Below are 26959 nucleotides of genomic sequence, written 5' to 3'. Positions count from 1 at the left end.
ATAGCCAGATCGACTCAGCTCGTCGAGAAATTCATTTTGGTATATATAAGTATGGGTCTACGACCATTATTTCGGTGCGTTACAAACTTTTTGGTCAAAACCAACTTATAATACCCTCCCCACATAGTGGTGTAGGTTATAAAAAGGGCGATAACACGCAAGCACAGAACTATCGTGGTATATCGTTTAAGAATTGTTTATTAAAAAAATTATGGGTGTTATCACTGATAGATTGTCTAATTGGGCAGAAAAAACATGAAAAGATTAATGAGTACCAAGCCGGCTTCCGGAAAAACTATTCTACTGCTGACAATTTATTTAACTTATCATCTATTATACACCTAAATTGGTAAACCTATGCCTTTTTCATGGATTTTAGAGCAGCTTTCGATCGTGTTTGACGGAAAGCAATGATTTGCAAGCTCCATAGCAACAAAAACCCTAAACTTTATCGAGAAAATATATGACAACACAAAATTCTCAGTTTGGGCAGGAAAACAACTATCTGAAGAATTGCACAAGGCGATTGGTGTAAAACAAGGTTGTTTACTATCACTAGGCTTCTTATGTATGCCGACGACATCGTTCTCCTGGATAGGATTGAGAAGACTTTTGTAAAATGTGTTACATGGAGGTTAATATGGAAAATTCAAAAATAATTTTTTTTTTTATTATTTATTTTATTAATGCCTTTTATCTATTTTGATATTTACATTATTTGATGTACTTATATTTACATTAATTTATAGTGCTCACCCAGTGGTTAGCCTTATATTATTATGGTTTACAATTGTGCTAGTTGTTTTTATATACATATTATTATTTGTATGTTCTTTCTTCGCGTACCTTAGATAAGATCTTGAGGAGCTCTTCTTTTCAATCTTGTGAACGTTTCTGCGTTTGTCATCAGCTGAGATGCCAACGGGTTTGGGTGTGTTTCGATTCTGGATTTGTAGTTTTGTAATTGGTATACAATTTCTTCTTTGACCGTTCTCATATTCAGCTCTTCATGTATTCGCTTATTAGTTACATATTGTGGTGCACCACATATTTTTCTCAGTGTTTTCGATTGAAATTGCTGAAGTAGTTTGATTGTTGTGTTGGAGGCAGTTCCCCACAACTGAATGCCATACGTCCAGATAGGTTTTATGATGCATTTGTATACTAGTAACTTATTTTCAAAAGTTAATTTCGAGTGTGATCCGATAAGGAAATTCATTTTATTAGCTTGGATATCGAGCGATTTTCTTTTCGCTTTTATATGCTTATGCCACAGCAGCTTTTTGTCTAGGTATATACCGAGATATTTCACTTCATTGGCCTGAGGAAGTTCGATCTGGTTCATATAAACCGGTGGACAGGTTCCGTTTTTCAGTGTAAATGTCACATGGGTGGATTTTGATTCATTAGCTTTTATTCGCCAGCAATGTAGCCATGAGCTAAGTTTATTTAAGTAGTCTTGAAGTAATTTACTTGCCTTTGCAGGATTTTCATTTACTGCTAAGACAGCTGTGTCATCTGCAAAAGTCCCAATGACTGTCGTATCTGATTGAGGAAGATCTGATGTGTATAGAATATACAGAATTGGTCCCATAACACTTCCCTGGGGCACTCCTGCTCTTATACATTTTAAGTTGCTCATTTCGTTATTCTCGGACACATAGAAATACCTATTTTGTAAGTACGATCTTATAAACAGGTAATAGTTGATTGGAAGAAGCTGTTTGACTTTGTACAGCAATCCTTCGTGCCATACTTTATCAAACGCTTGAGAAATATCTAGAAACGCGGAAGTACAATATTGTTTTGTTTCATATGCAGTATTTATTGTTTCAACAAGTCGATGAATCTGTTCGATTGTTCCATGTTTTTTCCTGAAGCCAAACTGATGATGTGGTACAAGTTTTTTTGTTTCGATGATAGGCATCAATCTTTTAAGGAAAAGTGTTTCTAGAAGTTTCGAGAGGACAGGTAGTAGGCTGATTGGCCGATACGATTTTGCATCTTCTGCAGGCTTGCCAGGTTTTTGGATCATTGAGATTTGAGCTACCTTCCACTGCGGAGGAACAAAGTTTCGCGTTAGGCAAGCATTAAAGATATACGTGATTAGATTTATACCTTCGTGAGGAAGCTCTTTGAGTATTTTTGGGGTAATCAAATCATACCCAGGAGCCTTTGCAAGGTTTAGGGACGTTATTGCTTGTTTAACTTCAGCTTTAGAAAATTTTTTGATCGGTAAATCTAATTGGTGGGTTTCATTCAAATAGATCTGAATATTAAATGGAGTTTCTTCATTATTATTGGGCGTAAATACGTTATATAAGTAATTGGAAAATGTCGTGGCCTTTTCCATGTTACTTTTGGTCCAACTGTTGTCCGGTTTTCGAATTGGGTAGTTTGTATTGGGCTGTTGGTTAGCCTTTTTTGTTATTCTCCACAGTGAATAATCAGTTGATTTTGTTGGTCCCAAATTTTGGATCTCCATCTCAATTTGTCTATTATTTATACTTTTCAATAATTTTTGAAGTTCAGAAGTAGCTTTATTTAGTTTTCGTTTGTCTCCAGGATGTTTTGTTCGCTGCCATCTTTTTCTTGCCCTTCGCTTTTCTAACAGCTTTGCTTGTACTGCACTAGATGTATTTTGGGGGTTTTCTAAACTTGTCTGAGGCGTTGAATTCCATGAGGCCATTTGAACGACAGATATGAGGTGTTCTACACTAGATGAGATTTCTTCTTCAGTTTTTAGAGATACATTTTGATTCAGTGTGTTACTGATCAGATGCCGGAATAAGTGCCAGTTAGTTTTTTTATTATGTAGTTTACATTTTTGGTTATGTTGAACATGTTGTGAATACAATGCTAGAAATACTGGGGAATGATCCGACGATAAGTCGTGGCTAACTGCACATTTTTCTGTTTCTGCTGGAATACCCTTTGATACACAAAAAATAATGATATTCCGCAAAGGAGGAAAGATATCTCAAAAAGAAAAATGGTTTTATAAGGGCACTGAGATCACAATCACCTCAGCATATCCATACATTGGATAGATTTCTAAACCCAAGCTTTCACAAAAAAAAAAAAAAAAAAAAAAAAAAAAAAAAAACCAACTGGCTAAAAGCGGACTTTCTAATCATTTTTCACCAATAAAACCATATGATGATTTTTCCGCGAACAAGTCTGCCGTTTAAAGGTTTGGAAATATGCTCCATATTTAGAGGAAGATAATCTGATATGAAAACATCCGCTATTTTAATACACTGAGGGAAATTTTAGCACATATTTCAAATTTAACACACACTTTGGACTTTGCATTTTATATGTGTTCTTATTTCGGCGTCCGCGACTGTTCTCAATAGTGTTATGTTCCAATAATAATGGACCAGGTTATGCTCTCCATACCGGATTTTACGAAATAGTCGTTTTTTTAACTGAACTCGCATATGCATAAGCCTCGTTTTCGCGGGAAAACACAGTCATGGAAATTGAGGTTTTAGGTTGCGTAAGTTGCTTTTAAAAGGTACTAAAATTTCGCTCAGTGTATTAAAATAGCGGTTGTTTTCATATCAGATTATCTTCCTCAAAATGTGGAGCATATTTCCAAACCTTTAAACGGCAGACTTGTTCGCGGAAAAATCATTTTATTGAACAAAACATCAAGGTTTTTATAAGAAATTTTGACGTTTTTCATACTTATTTTGAAAATGTTCCATCTTTTCAGCATTCGAAGCACTCGATTGTATCCGTCGAGGTTGTCTGTGTCATATTCTATCTTATTGTGAAGAAATATGACATAGCTGCGCGAATCTTATTGATATTCCGAGATGTTTCTATTATCTGTCAATTTAAACCCGTTTACGCTGTTATTTCGGCGTCCGCGGAATTATTTATATGGTTTTATTGGTGAAAAATGATTAGAAAGCCCCGCTTTATCGACTGAAAGAAAATTCGGCGTTAATACCTCCACAATTCACGAAAATAAAATGACTGTTCTATCCTGATGACCAAAAATAAATGCCTATTTTTCATAGTACTATCGGAAAAATGATCAGAAATCATTTCGCGAAAAGCTAGAAACATAATTGTTTCTGCGATTGATACGGTAAATCATAGGCTTTAAATCCCTACAAGATTAAATTTCGTTTTGGGATAAATACGCTAACATTAACAAAAATTTAGGTGTTCTATTCTACTGACGTGGAGTGTATATACTGAAGCTGAAAACTGGTGTTGACAACGGCCATATTTATACCTTAACCCAATCCCTGCGAAGAAATTTTTTTCTTGAAAATTCTCTCATTAACTAATTTTGACCTCCCGAATCCGAAAATCACAATGAAAACGCTGTACTGTTATCCGTTTACCCGTTATTGCCCGGTACCATATGGAACCACTGCAGGGACTGAACGACGTATGCAATTTTAGTTTTGACATCTTCTTGTTCAAATCGTCTTTGTTTAAACAAGAAATGAACTTTCTTGCTGCAATCCCTAAAGCTTGCATCTGGAAAATAGTCTTCGAGGCATGAAATGCAGAAGGACCATTTGAATAGGTCCTTCAAGTTTGGCATATTTGACGGAATATGTACATATTTATTTCTTCATTTCGGTGGAATTTTCTACGTCGATTCCCTTGTCGAACATCGATTGGACTATAAATACGGCCTTTAGAAAATTTTTGTGAAAATGCACCTTTGGAATTTGAATGGAATTTCTATGGAAAGAAAGATCGCGCTAGTGGCACGCGTTAGCAATACCCAATCGCCATAAAATTTCATATAAATATAAGGTTTTCGGATCAAATAGAAAAAATGTTGATTTTTTTGGGCCGGCCTAATGTACATAAACGTCAACGATTTCTTCTTCTTTACAATCCTCGTCACTCAAAAAGTCTAAAAAGTCTTGTATATCTATAGTCCAAAAAAATATATAAACAATCCTTTTTATAAACATAAAAACCCGAAAAAATAGGAATATTATGTGGCGGTTCCATATGGAACCATTTTTTTTGAGCGCATTTTTTTTTAAAAACTAAAACTATTTTTTTGCACATATTGTAGACTTTTTTGTCTACTTTCATTATGTATTAATGTTTTGTTTGGAAAATATATAGAAATATGTTTAATTTCCACTTGCCACTTGCGAGAACTCATTTTTTTACTTTTGTGTTCAATTCTTTTTTATACCCTTTTAACTTTCTGTGAAAGAAAAAGTTAGCTGCATGTGTTTACTGTTAGAAAATCGAAATATTATGATGAAATAAATAAAAACACTACAAAGTTTTTTTGCTGAATCGCAAAACACTAAAAGTGGTTTCATATGGAACCACCGCGGTGATTGGGTCAAACAACCACTTAAATTACATTAACCGAGTACCGTATGATTACAAAGAGGACAGTTTACCAAAAATACGTGCGAAAAAACTATGAGATTTCAGATATTTTGGAAACCAGATATAAATAACTTAACATCACAACATAATGTTAAGGATTACTATCAGAAAATTTTTGTGAAAATGCACCTTTGGAATTTGTATGGAATTTCTATGGAAAGAAAGATCGCGCTAGTGGCACGCGTTAGCAATACCCAATCGCCATAAAATTTCATATAAATATAAGGTTTTCGGATCAAATAGAAAAAAATGTTGATTTTTTTGGGCCGGCCTAATGTACATAAACGTCAACGATTTCTTCTTCTTTACAATCCTCGTCACTCAAAAAGTCTAAAAAGTCTTGTATATCTATAGTCCAAAAAAATATATAAACAATCCTTTTTATAAACATAAAAACCCGAAAAAATAGGAATATTATGTGGCGGTTCCATATGGAACCAATTTTTTTGAGCGCATTTTTTTTTAATAACTAAAACTATTTTTTTGCACATATTGTAGACTTTTTTGTCTACTTTCATTATGTATTAATGTTTTGTTTGGAAAATATATAGAAATATGTTTAATTTCCACTTGCCACTTGCGAGAACTCATTTTTTTACTTTTGTGTTCAATTCTTTTTTATACCCTTTTAACTTTCTGTGAAAGAAAAAGTTACCTGCATGTGTTTACTGTTAGAAAATCGAAATATTATGATGAAATAAATAAAAACACTACAAAGTTTTTTCGCTGAATCGCAAAACATTAAAAGTGGTTTCATATGGATTGGGTCAAACAACCACTTAAATTACATTAACTGAGTACCGTATGATTACAAAGAGGACAGTTTACCAAAAATACTTGCGAAAAAACTATGAGATTTCAGATATTTTGAAAACCAGATATAAATAACTTAACATCACAACATAATGTTAAGGATTTCAGTTAAAATCGTACAAAGCAGGATTGGCTACAAAACATACAAAGCCTTCTTCAAAATATGCGCACTAAGCACATGGATGATGCACTGTCAAGTGCGAAGAGCTAACGTCGTTTCTACAATAAGCTACAGCCTACCCTTGGAGGATCTTATTTCGTTGAATCCCTTACACAAAACGAAGTGATGTGGATTCTGAAACCCCAAAGTGATTGGTTCTCACAAAATTCCAACAGAATTGATAGATATACTTAATGGAAATAACAGTTATTGGAAAGTTTTATTTGAAAATCGAACCCACACAACCACAACTATGTGACATGTTTCGCTTATGGTGGAGGCTCATCAGATATCGGCTGTGGAGCGGCTTCGCTATCATCTAACTTTTCCTCTTTTCCTTTGAAACCCAGTGGGTTTGTTAAATCCGGTTATATATCAACGTACTAATATGTTCTTTTTATTTTGTGAAACGGTTACATATATCGGCAATTCCCCATCATTACTTTTAAAATTTCATTTTTTTATATTTTTTTAAATTAATTTAAAAAGTATAAGTTTCAAAAATATACCCCTACCATCGAGGGTAGGGGGAGTTTTCAGCGAAAGATTTTTTCGTTATTTGCTGACAGATGAGACTTAATATATGTATATACTAAAACTTGTTCAAAATTTTACCTTTTTCATCCATAAACATTTTTTTGGAAAAAGTGATTTTACTGTTCGAAAAATCGAACACCAAGTACGAAATGGTTTAGTTCAAATTAATTTGTACATTATCCCCATTTTTAATGCACACAAAATCAAACTGAACTTATAGGTATTGAATTTTGCAATTTCAATATAGCAATGCTATTGAAAATCAATCAATAAATTTTCAATGGTAGAAAGTATATTTGTTTCGCATATTTTGGCGAACTTTTGTAAATCTTTACAAAATGGCTTGCTGGGTACAAACAAACAACACAAAGAGCTGTTTCATAAATGCAGAAACTATCCTCTGTTTGGGTGAAAAATTAATTCAAATTAAGAAATTTTTAATGAAATTTGGAATTAAGATTGCTATGGGGGTGTAGGGTTTAGGTAGTTTTGGAAGTTCGTACTCATGGGTACGGAAAGTACTAAATGGTACTAAATTTGGTACAATTTGGATTTTTGTGAACAGATAGAGCTAGAATCCTGAAATTTGGAATTAAGATTGCTATTGGGGTGTAGGATATAGGTAGTTTTGGAAATTCGTACATATGGGTGCGGAAAGTACTAAATAGTACTAAGTGTGGTACAACATTACTGTGGGAGTGTACGATTGAGGATATTTTGGAACTTCGTACTTATTGGTACGAGGCCAAATAAATGGTACTAAATTTGTTACAATTTGTATTTGGGTGAACGGATAGATCTGGAATCCTGAAATTTGGAAATAAGATTGCTATTGGGGAGTAGGATTTAGGTAGTTGTGGAAATTCTTACTTATGGGAAAAGTTCTTAATGGTACTAAATTTGGTACAATTTGAATTTGAGCGAGCGCATAGAGCTGGAAATTTGGAATTAAAATTACTGTTGGGCTGCAGGATTGAGGTAGTTTTGGAAATTCGTACGTATGGGTACCGAAAGTACTAAATTTGGTACAATTTGGATTTGGGCTAATGGATAGAGCTGGAATCCTGAATTTTGGAAATTCGTACTAATGGGTACAAAGCGTACTAAACGGTACTAAATTTGGGACAATTTGGGTTTGAGCGAACGGAAAAAATTTGGAATTAAACTGTAGGATTTAGGAAGTTTTGAAAATTCGTATATATGGGCACGAAACGTACTGAATGGTACTAAATTTGGTACAATTTGGATTTGGGTGAACGGATAAAGCTGCAATCCTGGAAGTAGGAATTAAGATTACTATTGGAGTGTAGGATTGAGGAAGTTTTGAAAATTCGTACTTACGGGTACGAAAAGTACTAAATTTGGCACAGTAAAATTTAGGTAAACGTATATAGCTGGAATCTTGAAATTTGGAATTAATATTACTGTTGGAGTGTAGGATTGACAAAATTTTGGAAATTGGTACTTATGGTACGAAAAGTACAAAATTTGGTATAATTTGGATTTGGGTGAACGGATAGAGAATCCTGAAATTTAGAATTAAGATTACTGTTGGAGAGTATGATTGACGAAGTTTTGGAAATTGGTACTCATGGTACTAAAAGTACTAAATTTCGTCCAATTTGGGTGAACGGATAGATCTGCAATCCTGGAATTGGGAATTTAGATTACACTGTGCAACACTGGAAATGCAAACAATTTCAAATGGGCATTTTCTGAAAGTACATATTGAGACTACAAAAACCTTAATTGGGTTTTGTGTTCTTAGATCGGGTTTAGATTTTATGACCTCATCTAAACCTACCAAAAATGACCCTTTTTTTCCAGTGATCGGACCTTTATCTCCGAAACTAATAAGAATTTTGCTTTGCAGTCTCCAGCAATATTGTAGCCCTAAAGTAGTAGAACTTATGTGTCAAACAGATGAACTAGGAAAAGCTGCATCTAGCGTATCAAACTTGTTAAAATATAGAAAAGTTTACATAATTTCTGAAATTCTGGTCAGTAACAACTAAACTGTTGGAATTTGAAACCAGTAGCCGTTCTAAAAATGTTCCAAATAATGTGACCATCAATTCTTCAGAACATTCCGAAACTTTAAAATTGTTATTTCACGTTGTTTAAGGGGTATTTCATAACATACCTTTTACAAAACATATTTAAAACAATGTTCATACAGGCTGTTTATTCTCATGTTGGGGATTTCAATTAATTATTGAAATATTTACCAAATTGTTGGGGAAAAGTTTGCTATAAACAAGGCGATAGAGGCATTTTACAACAATATAATGTTCTGAAGAGTTGTGTATTACATTCCAGAGAATATTTCCCAAAAGGTAACATTAAGAAGAATTTAACACTTTGGGAGATACGCTGCGAAATATACACAAGTAATAGAACTTTTAGATATATTATAAAATTTGAGGCAATAAATTCAGTTTTTCGAGTTCACTATTCCTTCAAGTATTTTCTTTTTGCTCTTATCTACAAGTTTGCTGCAGATGTCAAAACAAGATTCGTATCGGTTTCAGAGATACAGCCCCGATTTGTTTTAAAAATTCGATATTTAACCATGTTTAGATGAAGCCATAAAAACCGAACCCGATCTAAGAAAACTGAACCCAAATATGGTTTTTGCCTATTGGTCCTCTACTTTCATAAAATTCTGGACAGAAGTTGTTTGCACGCGATTGGCTCAAAAATGTTGCACAGTGTTACTGTTGGAGTATAGGATTGAGGAAGTTTTGGAAATTCGTACTTACGGATACGAAAAGAACACAATGGTACTTAATTTGATAGAATTTGGATTTTGCTGAACTTATAGAGTGGGAATCCTGATATTTGGAATAAAGATTGCCGGTGGAGTGTGGGATTGAGATAGTTTTGGAAATTGGTACTTATGGATACGGAAAGAACTAAATTTGGTACAATTTGGATTTGGGTGAACGGATAAAGCTGCAATCCTGGAATAAGGAATTTAGATTACTGTTGGAGTATGGGATTGAGGAAGTTTTGGAAATTCGTATTTATGGATACGAAAAGAACAAAATGGTACTTAATTTGATACAATTTGTATTATGGTGAACTTATAGAGCTGGAATCCTGATATTTGGAATAAAGATTGCCGATGGAGTGTGGGTTTGAGATAGTTTTGGAAATTGGTACTTATGGATACGGAAAGAACTAAATTTGGTGAACCTATAGAGCTGGAATCCTGATATTTGGACTAAAGATTGCCGTTGGAGTGTGGGATTACGGTAGTTTTGGAAATTCGTACTTATGCATACGGAAAGAACTAAATTTGGTACATCTGAGCAAACGGATAGAGATGGAATCCTGAAATTTGGAATTGCGATTACCGTTAAAGAGAGGGATTGAGGTCATTTTGAAAAATCGTACATATGGGTACGAAGAGTACTAAATGGTTCTAAGTTTGGTACAATTTGGTTTTGGATGAACGCATACAACTGAAATCCTGAGATTTGGAATCAAGATTACTGTTATTATTTTGTATTAATGTCAGTGTAGGGTTGAGATATGAGGTTGTCGAAAAACATAACATAAGTATACGAGAATTACTAAATGGTACTCAATTTGCCCATACAGAGGTGGGATGTTTATTTTTGGAGTTATGGTGAGTATTAGTGTGTAACGTTGGTATATGGGCGTGTTTTAAGAAATACGTACCATAAATTGCCAAAAGTACCTAAGCGGTCCTAATGTTGCATTGGGTATAGGAACAGATCTGAAATTCTAAATTTTTTCTTTGCATACTATTTTTTGAAAATGCATACTATGAAGAGTAGTAAATGGCACAGAATTTTATATAATTTGTTATTGTGTAAAGGGGTTAGCAGGATGTTTTGAAATTTTTTAGAGGAGGTTTCGGAAATCCTTTCTTTGGTACTTATGTGTAAATTACTATTACTGGGTTTGGAAGAACTGATAAAGCTGGAAATGAGATTCGCGGTTGGTATAAATGGTTGATATAAGAAGGTAATTTTTTGTGACTATACCCAGGTGAAATGGTATTGAAAAGTACAAAAAGTTCAATATTGGATACTACAAAAATACTAAATGATACGAAAATTGGTCTTGGGTTTATTTGTTTACAATAATGTTTTGCCTACTGATGACACAAAAAACACTTAATTAAAATGTCTCAAAAAATGTAGCTCGAACTTAAGTGGTACGGACCGTACTTAAATAAAATTTAATATTGATTAAAATTGGTATTAGTGCAACAAAATGTTCAATGTTCGCCATTTCCACATTAAATAATGTCTATTGGTATTTCCGCATACAAAGTAGCGGGCACTTTGCTAGTTTGGTATAAAAAGCCAGTGTATCTCCATAAAATAAATGTAGGATATCACATAGTCGGCCCGTCCAGACTATAGCCTTTGCTCACTTCTTTTAAGTTTACAAATTTATTTTCTTACGTCATATGTTTCGGACATTATCACAAATTGCATTTTGTTATTGTTTGGTATTTTGTACTTTTTCTTTTAAAGATGAGATCATCCTCTTCTGAACATAAAATTCCCTTTCATGTAATTTAAACAGATTCATAGTTCGATAAATACAACCCCTAAAAGGAAAATTTTAAGTTTAAATATTTTTGTATTAAATTATACGATTTTTTGGTTTATGTTTATATATACTCGCTTTTAACCAATTTCTCTTTTTTTAAAGATATATTTTTCACATCCACACGTGCATTCCAAATTACGAAATGGTAGTACAAAGGGTGGCCGTGGCAATTCGAGGTCATCATCTTCCACAGAAAAAAGTGGAGGAGGTTCATCTGTTTCATCCGGCAATGGAGGTTCCACTCCAAGCACGTCACCAACAGCATTTTTACCACCTCGTGCAGAGAAACGAAAGTCTAAAGATGAGCCTGCGTCGCCACTTAATACAGACAATGAGATACTGGTTTCTCCATTGGTAAATGCTAGTGGTATTCCGATTTCTGTAAGTGGGGGAGGATTGACAAACCAACCACAAAGTTTGATAAATCCAGTGACTGGTCTTAATGTTCAAATAAATACGAAGAAAATAAACACAACGCCATGTGCTATATCCCCCATTCTTTTGGAATGTCCCGAACAAGATTGTAGTAAAAAGTACAAGCATGCTAATGGTTTACGTTACCATCAATCCCATGCTCATGGCAGTGTTTCCATGGTCGACGACGATTCCATAGCAGATATTGACGACTCTAATATAACTCCTATTCATAGTCCGGTTTGTTTGGGAACCACTTCTAATGAATCTGAAGCCATAGAAACTGTATCGACATTAAACGTCACACAACCATCAACACTTAAGATATCAGACCCCTCAAAATTATCACAGAGTAACTTCCCGGAGCCAGAAGCGGAGTCTTCAGCGTCGCTGCTTACGGCAAATGCTACGGAAAACGATAGTGAAATAATATCTACTACAAGCGGCGACATTTTACACAATACTCCCACCCAATCCAATTGTTCAAAAATAGCTAATGCAACTAATAATAATTCTGAACTAACACTTGGCCAGCGAACCGAAGTACATGAAAACGACATCGATGTTAACACAGTTTCGAAAATGGAGCAGTCGTCCGAACTCCGTTCAGAACAAAACCATTCTGGTATGTACGAATGTTTTTGGTTATAATTAAATATTTTTGTTTAATTCTTTTTATACAACATACATATTTTAAAACATGACTGACTTCATAAATGCAACACTGTATTGCCATCATGCAAGACAAAGCGATATCAAGGCAAAGAAAACATGTATAGCCCCACATACATTGCGAAAAACGTCAAGTAATTTTAGTGCTCACAATTCAATTTATAAATCAAAAATAATTTTGAAAATAAAATTAATGATTATGAACACTCCCTACTAATCCGACATTTCCAAAAGAATTTATTGACTATTATGGTTCAGTTAAAAACTCAGTACTAAATAAATATGTAGTAAATACTGCGCATGGGAAAGCAGTGTCATGCGATTATGAACACAGATGCTGCTAACAAAAAATCTAAAGCGTTTATGGACATTGTAAGAATGTATCGCAATGCTGCATTTATGAAGTCATACCATATCACAAAAAGGGAAACGATTGTGTATACAACGAGAAACAACTGCGTTTGAAATATTAAAAATTTTGATTGTATAAGAAAATGTAGCAGATATATTGTCACTGTTAAGGGGTAAAGCCACTTGCCAATTTTTAAACATCGATTTCTTTTTTGTTTTTATTCATTCTAACGTACAGGTAGGATAGGATATGTTGCGATCCGACAAAAATTGGCTGAGATATGAGCGTTGGAAGAGAAACATTTTTTGGGTTTTGTATATAGAAGAGAAACTAAAAATGTTTTTCTCCAAATTGCGCTTTTGAAAGCGATGCCCAGTGTAGCTAGAAAACGGATGATACGATCTTCATATATTTCCGGGATTATAATACACAAAAAAGCAAGAGACTTAAACAAATTTACGGATACATGGCGAAAACTATCCATCTATAAACATTGTAGTTTCAGAATCCACAAAAGTTCCCAGGTGTAAGCACTTTTCATTTAAAGTTAGTTAAGGCGCACCTTGCTATCCTTTTCATTTTGTTTATTTATTGTAAACAATGCTCAGAATCCGCGACAATGAAAAAAGATCACCATTTTAACATTTGCCTTTATAAATTACAAATAGACGTTGATGGCAATTACATCTGGTAAGTTAATGGAATGCATGACATGGAAAACAAGAAATTTCAATGTTTGTCATTTTATGAATAGTACCATTGCACAGAGGCCAATTTTCCGAACCAAAAATCGAAAAAAAAAACAGTTGTACCAATTTACACTAAATAGTGTCAAATATTGTTTATAGGAGTCTACTGCGTGTAGTTGTGCAAAAATATATACGTTTATTGTTTAGTAAGTGGGTATAAAAGCAGGTCCAAGTAACCTTATTTAAAAAAAATTCTCAATATTGATTTTTTTAAGATGAATTTTCACAAAAAGCGATGAAAATAGTTATGAGTAAGATCGAGTGGCACTGTGTAACTTATCATTTCATAAAAAGGGAAGAGTTTTTTTTACCAATTTCCATCGAAACATCCTGCACATATTTGCACTTTTCGTTTTTATGTGATATTTTGTCTTGTAGATATGTATAGATTATCTATGATTCAGAATGTCAGAATATATGTAGTATAGGGTCCCTTTCTGGCGTTTGGGTATAATTTAGAGCTTTGATGTATTCTAAGATCTATATTAAAATTTTATGGCGAACAAATTTCTAGACATTCCAAAGACATTATACACCTAAAGTGCAAGGATTCCAAGAAATCTTAACTCAAACATTTCCAAAACTGTAGAAATGGTAGAAGCTTGCCACACTATTTTAGTTTCTTGCTATTTTGTCAAAATGGATGGATGGATAATGGAGTTTTGGTATATTCTAGGACCTATAGTTGAAATTGATGGCGAACTAATTTGTAGAATATTTTGATCTAATACGATCTCATTTTATATGAGAAGGGTTCAAAAATACCCCTTTAGTGACCGTCTAATTAAAAAAATACGAAAAATGAAATCAGCGACCTGAAAAACGTAAGAACCTAAGGTTTTGTCTAAATCCATTCATTTTTGGAGTTTTGGCCAGGTTTTTTAGAAAATTTGCCTCTGTGCATTGGACATATAATTTCGCTGTAGAAGTTTCATATCAAGACATGTTGCTTTTTCAATTGCAGCCTTTGCAAGGATTGTTAGAAATTAAGGTACGTGTCGTGTCCATTTGAAAAACTACAAGGACCCAAAAAGAAATTTTCGCCATATATCAAGTTTTTGAGTTACGTCGTGATGAATTTTTTGATTGTCACATACAAATGCTTGAGAAAATTATATCATACCCACTGGAAAATATGTATGTATAATAGGCCGGGGCGATTTGTATGGAAGGAAAAAAGTCTTATCGGGCGCCTGGAGTTTCTGATTCTTGGGATTGTACTGAGCAAAAAAGTCAACTAGACCATATGTTTACGGTGAAAATCGAGACCCCGGATTTTGACTTGAAGTTTTTTTTCAAGGATTTTTGGATATTTTGGCATATAACAGCCAAACCACTGAGATTTTCGATCCAACACAATCCAACAATTGTAGCCAAGACAATAATAAAGAACTCTTTAGTACATCGCAAAAGCATTGGAACGCTCCTTTAGACAGTTATGGCCTCGAGAAGGTGCACATTTTTCGGAAAATTTAGATAAATGACACTGTGCTACAAAATGGGACTCAAATTCAGTGGGTGGAAAATTCCTTTTGGAGATGAAAGCCCTTGGTAAGTGTACTAAAAACCCAAAGGGAAATTTTCACCATACGTCAAGCTTCCGAGATATTGCGTGATTAATGGTTTAATTTTGGCCCCTTAATTTGTGAGAAAATAGCTTTATATCTCTCTAAAGCGTTATTTTAGATTCATTTTGACATTACATGTCGTCAGTCAAATAGAATGGTGAATCTTTTTGTAGAATATTTAATCCCTCTAACTCAACTCCTTTCCTGTCCTTTTCGTCTTTATCTTTTGAACCGTAGTAAAAGTACCACAAGACGAGATTTTACAGCATCCAAATATTCTACAAAAATGTTGTTCAGAAGATTTTAGATACGGTTCTCATTGATGACCAATCGTTATTTCCCCGTTTGCATGGTCCTTTTTGACATTTACCCGGTTTTTTTCAGAAAACTATGTTTTATTTTTATGTATATTCGTTATTGGTCTGTTTTGCTTCTGAAATACTTACCATAAATAGCTCTTGTAATGACGAACACGTTAATAAAAAATTTATTGAAGGATAGATCCGGTTATCTAAATTCTTGAACCGGATATTCTGATATCAACCGGTTTTAAGTAACCGATTAACCGTATATCTACATCATTAGAAAGCTAATAAAATGGTCAATCAAATGACAGCAAGTAGCTGATTACAACTTTGTTGGTTCCGAAGCTAGAACAAAAAAACCGCTTTCTTAAACCGATTTTGATGTAAACGTGGTTCAAACGTGGTTCAACTTTTGTTCTAGCTTCGGAACCAACAAAATTGTAATCAGCAACTTGCTGTCATTTGATTGACCATTTTATTAGCTTTCTAATTACCCAGCAAACCAAAATCGAATTCGGTCCGAACTCTGATGAACTATCGTATAAATTTCTGATTTATTTACCGACTTTCGGACAGATATCGATCCGAATTCGGAAGTAAAATCTTATGAAATTCGAAAGTGTTTGCCGACTTTCGCACCGAATTTGGTCCGAAGTCAGATGAACTATCGTATGAACTTCAGATTTATTTACCAGCATTCGATCAGAATTTGTTTTTATTATTGAAAGATGTTGAAAATACACAATTAATTCATGATATATCCAAATCCTATAAAAGTTTATCTACTATAAACATATTAAAAGCTTTAATATTAACTTATGCTGTGTGAAATGCGCGACTTGGTGGAAAAACAAACTGTGGAGAACAACAAATTCGTCAACACGATCTGTGAAATATGTAAAACAATTTTTATTAATATATGAAAAATACATGTCTTCACATGCAAAAAATGTTGTTAAAAGTGTTAAGAAACTTAACTTTGGCCATATACGAATATAAAACATATGACTTTTCACGGAATAGTATAGTGTTGAAGTTTGACGAAGAAAATCTTTACTTTCATTAACTTCATAAAAATAAAGAAATATATATGCAACCGATCACTATGAATAACATTTAAACAATATCATGCATCAACACCAAAAACCAAAATAAACCAAATTTGTTCCCCGACACAGAAATTAAAACCCGAGCACTCAATTTTTCGTTCGTACTGCATCAACGTCGGCACATCAACAATTACACATTTACAATGTGCGAGCGAAACATGTACAACTCTTTTCTCTCTGCTTATTTACACTTAATTTTGCACAATACAAAATAGAAAAATTCCGTTCAGAGAGGGAGAGAGATGACATGAAAAAGTTCGTCAGACTAGTCGGACAGAGTTCGGACCGAAGTCGGTCAGACGCGTCGGAAAAAACTTCCGACTTTGAGCAGACGCGTCGGACGTCCGACATTGTGTTTGCTGGGGATGTAGATATACGGTTAATCGGTTACTTAAAACCGGTCGATATCAGAATATCCGGTTCAAAAATTTAGATAACCGGATCTATCCTTCAATAAAATTTTTTATTAACGTGTTCGTCATTACAAGAGCTATTTATGGTAAGTATTTCAGAAGCAAAACATACCAATAACGAATATACATAAAAACAAAACATAGTTTTCTGAACAAAAACCGGGTAAATGTCAAAAAGGGCCATGCAAACGGGGAAATATCGATTGGTCATCAATGAGAACCGTATCTAAAATCTTCTGAACAACGTTTTTGTAGAATATTTGGATGCTGTAAAATCTCGTCTTGTGGTACTTTTACTACGGTTCAAAAAATAAAGGACGAAAAGGACATGAAAGGAGTTGAGTTAGAGGGATGAAATATTCTACAAAAAGATTCACCATTCTATTTGACTGACGACATGTAATGTCAAAATGAAGCTAAAATAACGCTTTAGAGAGATATAAAGCTATTTTCTCACAAATTAAGGGGCCAAAATTAAACCATTAATCACGCAATATCTCGGAAACTTGACCTATGGTGAAAATTTCCTTTTGGGTTTTTAGTACACTTACCAAGGGCTTTCATCTCCAAAAGAAATTTTCCACCCACTGAATTTGAGTCCCATTTTGTAGCACAGTGTCATTTATCGATATTTTCCGAAAAATGTGCACCTTCTCGAGGCCATTTATCGATATTTTCCGAAAAATGTGCACCTTCTCGAGGCCATAACTGTCTGAAGGAGCGTTCCAATGCTTTTGCGATGAACTAGAGAGTTCTTTATTATTGTCTTTGCAACAATTGTTTTCTTTGTGTTGGATCGAAAATCTCAGTGGTTTGGCTGTTATATGCCAAAATATCCAAAAATCCTTGAAAAAAAAAACTTCAAGTCAAAATCCGGGGGCTCGATTTTCACCGTAGACATATAGTCTAGTTGACTTTTTTGTTTAGTACAATCCCAAGAATCAGAAACTCCAGGCGCCCGTGATGGTGTTCAAATCGCCCCACTCTAATGTATAATTATATGTATGTATATGATTATTAATGATCTTAATGAAAAATGCCATAACAATTTTTACTAAGGCCTTAGAAATTTAACTTTACATTACATCATAACTACTAGGGCTATAACCAAAAATAGCACGCCAGTAGCATGTGCGGAATATTGTCCTTATAACGAAAACGCGTGTGTTAGTTCGAAAAAAGTTTCCGCCCCTTGGATATTTTTTCTATTTAAAATTTAAAATTTGCTTTGTTTGAATAAATATTTATAGAAAACAAATACGATTCTCACAGGCAATGTCATTTAAAACAGTCTGTAACTTTCGCGAATTCTTTGCTAATGACTACATATTCTCTTGTCCGATAGGTACAATAAATACAAACACAAAATTTGCGAGTTTATAAAGAAAAACAAAGATTGCAATATTGTCAAAAGTGCAGTAAATGCTCTGAAATATCGCGATTTGATAATAAATTGGTCCAGAATGGTTTGATATTGATTTTAAATTGGTTTAAAACTATTAATAAGTTATTACGAAAAGCGTATATGTCATTATAACAAATAAAATTAGATAATACATTACTGAACTTCAATGCATTTGGTGCGGAAACTTTTTCGCGATAAAGAAAAAAATTGTTCTTCATGTTCTATTATTTACAATCAGTTTAAAAGTAAACTATAAGTAAATTTTATAAAATAAAAACTTTTTACATAAATTACATAGTATGAATTCTAACAATTCAACAAATTTTGGAGGTATTGATAATATATTATATGTATTGTGTAATTTATATATATATATATATATATATATATATATATATATATATATATGTATATATGGAAGATCAAAAATATCAAATCTTTTAGTCGGGATACTTGTTCTGATTCATCTAATAGGACTATGGCAAGAGTATTAAGATGGTTACTTAGTCTTCGTAAATAATTTGCTGATAGCTGGTTTATTTCTTCTTTAATAGTTGATATTTGTAAATCTCGATGAAGGTTTTTATTCGTCATATACCATGGGGCATTTGCTATCATTGGAAGTATTTTCGATTGAAACCGTTGAAGTATTTCTAAATTGGAATTGCTCGCTGTGCCCCACAACTGAACTGCATATGTCCAAATTGGCTTTGTACAACAGGATCTTATTATCTAGACTTAGCTCGGATTTGTGACCGAGAAGTACATTTTTCTTGATTTAAGCTTTAATTGCTTTACTTTTGCTTGTATATGCGGATTCCACGTTAGCCGCTTGTCAATATCACTATGCAACACTGAAAATGCAAACACCTTCTAGTATGCATTTTTTGAAAGTACATATTTAGACTATAATAACCCTAGTAGGGTTTTGCCCTGTCAGATCTAGTCCGGATTTTATGGCCTCTTCTAAACCGGGCTAAATCTACACTTTTTTGCATTTATCAGGCCTTTATCTCAAAAACGAATAGGAATTTTGCCTTGCTGTCTTTAACAATATTGTAGCCCTAAACTAGTAGAACTTATCTTTTGAAAAAACCACATAAGAAAACTCCATCTAGGGCATCAAAATCTATAAAATATAGAAAATTTTACATAATTGCTGAAATTCTGGTCAGTATCGGCTAAACTATTGAAAGTTGAACCAAGTAACCTTCTGCAAAAATCGTCCAAATAAAGTTCTCAACAATTCTTTAGAACATTCTGAAACTCTAAAACTCAGCGGTATTTTGCATCTTATCTTTTACAACGCATATTTCAAACACAGTTCACACCAACTGTTTATTCTAGCATTTCGGATTTCACTACATTATTGACATTTTTATTAAATCGTCGTTGAAATATGTACTGAAAACAACGGCATAGAGGCATTTTACAACAATGACATGTTCTGAAGAGTTGTGTATTACATCCCAGGGAATATTTTTCCATAAGAAAATATTCAGAAAAAATTAACGGTTTTGGAGATACGGTGCGAAATGTATAAAAATTGTGTAATTTTTTCATATATTTTGAAATTTGAGGCAATAAATGTAGTTTTTCGAGTTCATTATTTCTCCAAATATTTTATTCTTGTCCTTATCTACAAATTTGCTTCAGAGGTCAGAAGAAGATTCGCATTGGTTTCAGAGATATAGCCCCAAATTTCTTCAAAAGCTCAATATTTAACCATGTTTAGATGGGGCCATAAAATCCGAGCTGGATCTGACACAACAAAACCAAACTAGGGTTTCTTGTCGTTTGGGTCTGTACTTTCAAAAAACCCTCAGTTCGAATTGTTTGCACAAGATCACCTTAAAAATGTTGCACAGTGTATGTATACCCAGGTATTTAACACAATCCTGTTTAGGAATATCTCGGTTATACATTCGAATGGAAGGACAGTCTGACTTTCTAAGTGTGAAAGTAACATTAACACATTGTTCATGATTTACTTGTATGTTCCATTTGATAAGCCAAGCTTCTATGCTGTTAATTGCTTCTTGCAAGATGTCTGCTGTTAATTTTTGGCACTCGTTTGTAGACAACAATGCAGTGTCATCTACATACAGTTTGACAAGTAATTGTTTTCAAACTGAGAAAACGAACACTTATCATGCATTAATTGCTAAAAAATTACAAATAGTTGTGATAAAAATGTCGGCTTTTTTACAAAAATTAGTTGGTCGACTTATTCAAGACCAAATTGAATGGATAAATAAAAAATTAACCCGCTTAGTTCAACAATAATAACCAAAAGAATAATTAACATGTAATGCAAGGTGCCAAGAAAATGTTTTCAAAATGTAATTGAGGTTCCAAAATACCCCATGTTTTCGGTAAATGCTTAAAAATCATGACGTTTTATGAATTTCATTCTTAACAAGGATTAGTTGCTTAAAAGTATCAGAAATATTAGGCATGGGATATCCCCACTAAGAGGGTTACCATATGGACCAAGGGTGCATCAGATCATATTGCATGTAAACAATGTCCTATAGGTCTCAAGCCGAGAATATCTAAAAAATAAGACGTTTTATGAGTATTTTTGTAAGTTCGTAAGTTTTTTTGCTTTGATGGTATACCATGGTAACACTGTAGCATTATTTCCCCGTCACTTAGAATTTTTTGTCACGGTATTACTTCACAGTACACGAAATGTCTCCAGTAGGTCATAGTAAGCATTTGCGAAAATTGTAGAAATCTGTACCCCACAAATTTCTAAGGAATATTAGTCTCCAAATGTGCTATTTTCGACTGTTTCATGAAATATTCTTATCTCTTAATAAATTTTGAGTTGAATGAACCACTTGTAGGCCTAGTTGGTCCCTTTTACTGTTAATAAGACCTGGTACTTTCTTAGTCGATCTGGCAACCCTCCGGATCGAGCTATTCTGTAGGCAATATTTATTGTAATTGATGGAAGTCCATCCTGGTGAACTAAAAATACTGATAAAATGTCTTAGTTTTCAGATATTTCCGGTTTGAGACCTATAGGACATCGTTTACATGTAATACGATCTGGTACCCTCTTGGTCCATATGGTAACCCTCTTAGTGGGGATATTCCATGCCTAATATTGTTGATACTTGTTAGCAACTAATCCTTGTTAAGAATAAAATTCATAAAATATCATGATTTTTAAGTATTTACCGAAAACATGGGGTATTTTGGTACCTCAATTACATTTTGAAAACATTTTCTTGGCACCTTGAATTACATGTTAATTATTGTTTTGGTTATTATTGTTAAACTAAGCGGGTTAATTTTTTATTTATCCATTCATTTTGGTCTTAAATAAGTCGACCAACTAATTTTTGCGAAAAACCCGACATTTTTATTACAACTATCATTGTCATTTTTTAGTAATTAATGCATGAAAAGTGTTCGTTTTCTCAGTTTGAAAACAATTGCTTGTCAAACTGTATGTCGCTATAGTTACATCATCGTGTATAGGCATATCTTCTCTATATATTGTATAAAGAACGGGAGCTAGAACACTTCCCTGGGGGACGCCAGCCTTAATAATTCGTACAACTGTTAGTTCATATTTTACTTTTACGTAAAAGTATCATTCTGATAGATAGGATTTTAGCAACAGATAGAAAGTCAGACTGTCCTTCCATGGCGCAGGGAGTTCCCTTTTCAGTTTATAAAGTAAACCATTATGCCAAACTCTATCAAATGCTTGTTTTATATCCAAAAATATTCCGCTACAATATTTCTTTCTTTCCAGGGCGTCTCGTATTACATTAACCACACGATGTCAATCCGAATTGATAGTCTGGTATGATGTGACTCTGTTGTAAAATTAGCCATAACCTCCGCAACAGCAATTTTTCGAAAATTTTTGAGAAAACTGGCAATAGACTTATTGGCCGGAAAGATGTAATTAATTCTGTTGGTTTGTTGGGTTTCGGCAACATGACAATTTCAGCTCATTTCCATTGAATTGGAAAGTGTTGAATTCTTAAAATGGAATTTTTACATAGCAGAATAACAGCTTTTCTTGGTAAAGATTTGGCTACGATTGCACTGATTTTATCACAACCAGGCGATTTTTTGTTTTTAAGTCTATTTCTTCTGTAATTTTCCTCGGTGAAATGTGTTTTATTGGAAAATCCATTTGCAGTGGAGTGTCAAGGTATTGTCGAAATACATTAACACGTTCGCGGGAGTGAATGTTATAGCATTCATTTTCATGGTGACGTAGGATGACGTGAATGCTATAGCATTCATATGCAAAGTCAGATTTTAGTCATTTACTTGTATACAATGTATGTTTTTGTGATTAATGTACATAACACTGTGCAACATTTTTAAGGTGATCTTGTGCAAACAATTCCAAATGAGGATTTTTTGAAAGTACAGACCCAAACGACAAGAAACCCTAGTTTGGTTTTGTTGTGTCAGATCCAGCTCGGATTTTATGGCCCCATCTAAACATGGTTAAATATTGAGTTTTTAAAGAAATTCGGGGCTATATCCCTGAAACAAATGCGAATCTTCTTCTGACCTCTGCAGCAAATTTGTAGATAAGAACAAGAATAAAATATTTGGGGAAATAATGAACTCAAAAAACTACATTTATTGCCTCAAATTTCACAATATATTCAAAAATTCCACAATTTTTATACATTTCGCACCGTATCTCCAAAACCGTTAAATTTTTCTGAATATTTTCTTTTGGAAAAATATTCCCTGGAATGTAATACACAACTCTTCAGAACATGTCATTGCTGTAAAATGCCTCTATGCAGTTGTTTTCAGTACATTTCTTAACGACGATTTAATAAAAATGTCAATAATGTAGTGAAATCCGAAATGCGAGAATAAACTGTTGGTGTGAACGACAAGAAACCCTAGTTTGGTTTTGTTGTGTCAGATCCAGCTCGGATTTTATGGCCCCATCTAAACATGGTTAAATATTGAGTTTTTAAAGAAATTCGGGGCTATATCTCTGAAACAAATGCGAATCTTCTTCTGACCTCTGCAGCAAATTTGTAGATAAGAACAAGAATAAAATATTTGGGGAAATAATGAACTCAAAAAACTAAATTTATTGCCTCAAATTTCACAATATATTCAAAAATTCCACAATTTTTATACATTTCGCACCGTATCTCCAAAACCGTTAAATTTTTCTGAATATTTTCTTTTGGAAAAATATTCCCTGGAATGTAATACACAACTCTTCAGAACATGTCATTGCTGTAAAATGCCTCTATGCAGTTGTTTTCAGTACATTTCTCAACGACGATTTAATAAAAATGTCAATAATGTAGTGAAATCCGAAATGCGAGAATAAACTGTTGGTGTGAACTGTGTTTGAAATACGTGTTGTAAAAGATATGATGCAAAATACCGCTGAAACAACATGAAGTAAGCATTTTAGAGTTTCAGAATGTTCTAAGGAATAGTTGAGAACTTTATTTGGAAGATTTTTGCAAAAGGTTACTTGGTTCAACTCCCAATAGTTTAGCCGATACTGACCAGAATTTCAGCAATTATGTAAAATTTTCTATATTTTATAGATTTTGATGCCCTAGATGGAGTTTTTCTTATGTGGTTGTTTCAAAAGATAAGTTTTACTAGTTTAGGGCTACAATATTGCTAAAGGCAGCAAGGCCAAATTCCTATTCGTTTCTGAGATAAGGGCCTGATAAGTGCAAAAAAGTGTAGATTTAGCCCGGTTTAGATGAGGCCATAAAATCCGAACTGGATCTGACAGGACAAAACCCTACTAGGGTTTTTGTAGTCTAAATATGTACTTTCAAAAAATGCATACTAGAAGTTGTTTGCATTTTCAGTGTTGCATAGTGTAATACGACTAATTTCATCAATATCCATAATATAATAAATAAAAAGTAATAATAACACTGTGCTACAGTGAAAATTTACAGGGGTTCTGATGCATAAAGTCTGTATTGTGGGAGTCCATGGAAGACGAAAATACCTTTGGTATCTTTGGATCACTATGTTTTTTGATTTTATAACGGTAAATGTAGTGAAAAACGGGGTTTCTTGGATTTTCAACTTAAAATTCAAATTACAATCATACGCCCAAAGGTACCAACTTTTATAAAGGAAAAACCAAAAAGTTAAAACACAAAAAATGCCATAACTCATCTATTTTTCAACCGATTTTCAATATCCTTCTTGATAAAACTAAATAATTATGCAGTTTTGTCTTCTACGCACCCTAGAACACGAGGAAAAGCCTTTTCCTGTTATTGAGTGCGTTTTTGTCACTATTAAATCACTATAACTTAACCATTTGTTAACCTATTTTTAAAAATTATGGCTTGTTCGAAAATCATGCCTTATTTTCACCTTTTAAATACTAAATAAAATGTAAAAGTCCATTGTGGAAAAAGAAGTTATGTCCGTTTTAAGTTGAAAATCCAAGAAACCCCGTTTTCACTACATTTACCGTTATAAAATCAAAAAACGAAGTGACCCAAAGAAACCAAAGGTATTTTCATCTTCCATGGACTCTGACAGTACCGAATTTATGCATCAGAACCCCTGCAAAAAAATTGTGTCAACTTTTGTAGTTTTTTTCAGATATTTTGTAGCACGCCACAAATTGTAGTCATTACATATTGCGACTCTCACATCAAGATTTTTTAAAAAGTCACCTATTTCCTTATTCTTAAATTGCTTTAAGAGGTGCGAGAGGCGTCTGGACGCATTATTAAAATTTCTTTTGTCCATAGGCCACAATGTCTTTAATAGAAGACAAGTATGACTTCTCATAAAAAACAAGTTGAGAAGACCAGTAGACCTTTGTGAGAAGACCTGTAGTTCTTCTGGCAAAAGATTTTAAAGGTCTAATCTTAATTCGATTGTCACAGAACTATACTTTTGTTTGCAAACATTTAAAGGATCGATTGGACCAACAAAATAGGGATAAATTGACTAGAAGTCAGAGGATAGTATATATCCTGTGAATTGTCCTCTAACATAGTATAATATACCGTTTGTATATATGTTTTCTTATCGCTTTCTTTTAAAATAAATAATGATTTTGGAAAAAATTTTGGTGTGCCGAATTTAATGTTATATTTCTATAACGAAAAAAAAATTGCCCGGAGTCGGAGTCGAGTTATTTTTTTTTTCGACTCAGACTCCGACTCCAGCAAAATTGCTCGACTCCGACTCGTAGACTCCGACTCCGAAACCCTGGTTTGACCACCTACGACAACCTACGTTGCTTTCGATATACCCCATATAGAAGCGGAGATATCCGCTTTGAAATAAAATGTTGACTTTTTCCCCAAATAAGTTTTTGCCCATTCCTACCCCTGAATGTTATCCGACCATCATATTGAAGACCCGATTAATTTTTGGAAACGGCCAGGAAGGATCTTCGCAATTTTTCAAATAATTATTTGCTTCTGTTATTGATTTTCATAGTTCCAAACTGTAATTTTTTTCACTATTAGCGATGCATCTTAGCCTTTTATTTTTTTATGCATTTGTTATGATTTGAAGGTAGCGGCGAATCATTTTTCACTGATTATCTTAGAGATTAATGTCGGTAATGACCAAAATTAATCTAACATATTGTCGAAGAGATTAATGTAGGAAAATTGGAGAAAATAGCCGCGAAAACATGTCTCAAGATGGTGGAATGGTGCGTGTAACAAAAATGTATTTTCTCAAAAAATATGTAAAAGTCAAATAAATTTTTGAGGTAAAATAGTTTTCGTTGTTATAGGTTTTTGTCAATATCTAGAAGACCATTAAGCATTTCGCAGCGGTTCTTGCATATATTGGATCTTAAACTATCCACAAACGAATTTATAGAAATTTTTTCAATTTTCTAAAGAGGCAAAATACTTAATTGACTCACTGTATGTATGAGTCTACGATAAGGTAACAGCAATACCCAGCTGATTGAACTGGGCTGCAAAATTAGTGTCAAATTCCATACGACATTTTATATTTTTATTTCCATTTTCGATGTATATTAGGGACGTAGCAAGGATATTATATTATGATATAATTTCTGTTCCTCCGCAGTGTCGTAAATATCTATTGGACAAAAGGATTTTTCTGTCGATTTTTTAGATTTTGTTCGACCTTTCGAATGTTAATAAAATCAAAATTATTGAGTTTGAGGTCAATGTTTATATTTTACTAGCTGAACCCCGAGCGCTTCGCTACCCCGAATAAGGTAAAATATATTTTGACAAATTTATTTATAGGCCAATTTTCGTCACTCATTCCAACTTTCATTAAAATCGGGTATATAAAGAGTGTTTGGTGCATCAAATACATGAAATCGGACGAAAATATATATGGGAGCTATGTCCAAATCTGAACCGATTTCAATATAATTTGGAAAATGTATTTCTAGACCCAATTCCGTCACACATTCCAAATTGGACATACATAGCGTGTTTAATGCATAGAATACATGAAATCGGCCGAAAA

The 26959-nt window shown here is 33.5% G+C and overlaps 1 protein-coding gene across 5 annotated transcripts in view; it reads left to right on the top strand.

Moving 5' to 3' along the window:
• The window catches only part of sbb (scribbler), a 704451-nt gene that overhangs the window by 362209 nt on the left and 315283 nt on the right, over positions 1-26959 (top strand). For all 5 annotated transcript variants that reach the window (XM_073991708.1, XM_073991709.1, XM_073991706.1 and 2 more), the window contains one exon: positions 11597-12533. In XM_073991708.1, coding sequence (XP_073847809.1) covers positions 11597-12533 — 937 coding nt within the window. The remainder of the gene's footprint in view (positions 1-11596; positions 12534-26959) is intronic.

This window comes from Musca autumnalis, unplaced genomic scaffold (assembly GCF_047663935.1).
Source record: "Musca autumnalis isolate F117 unplaced genomic scaffold, ASM4766393v1 scaffold_5, whole genome shotgun sequence".
Classification (NCBI taxonomy): domain Eukaryota; kingdom Metazoa; phylum Arthropoda; class Insecta; order Diptera; family Muscidae; genus Musca; species Musca autumnalis.
The sequence above is the reverse complement of the archived record's forward strand: the minus strand, read 5'-3'. Positions and strand labels throughout refer to the sequence as shown.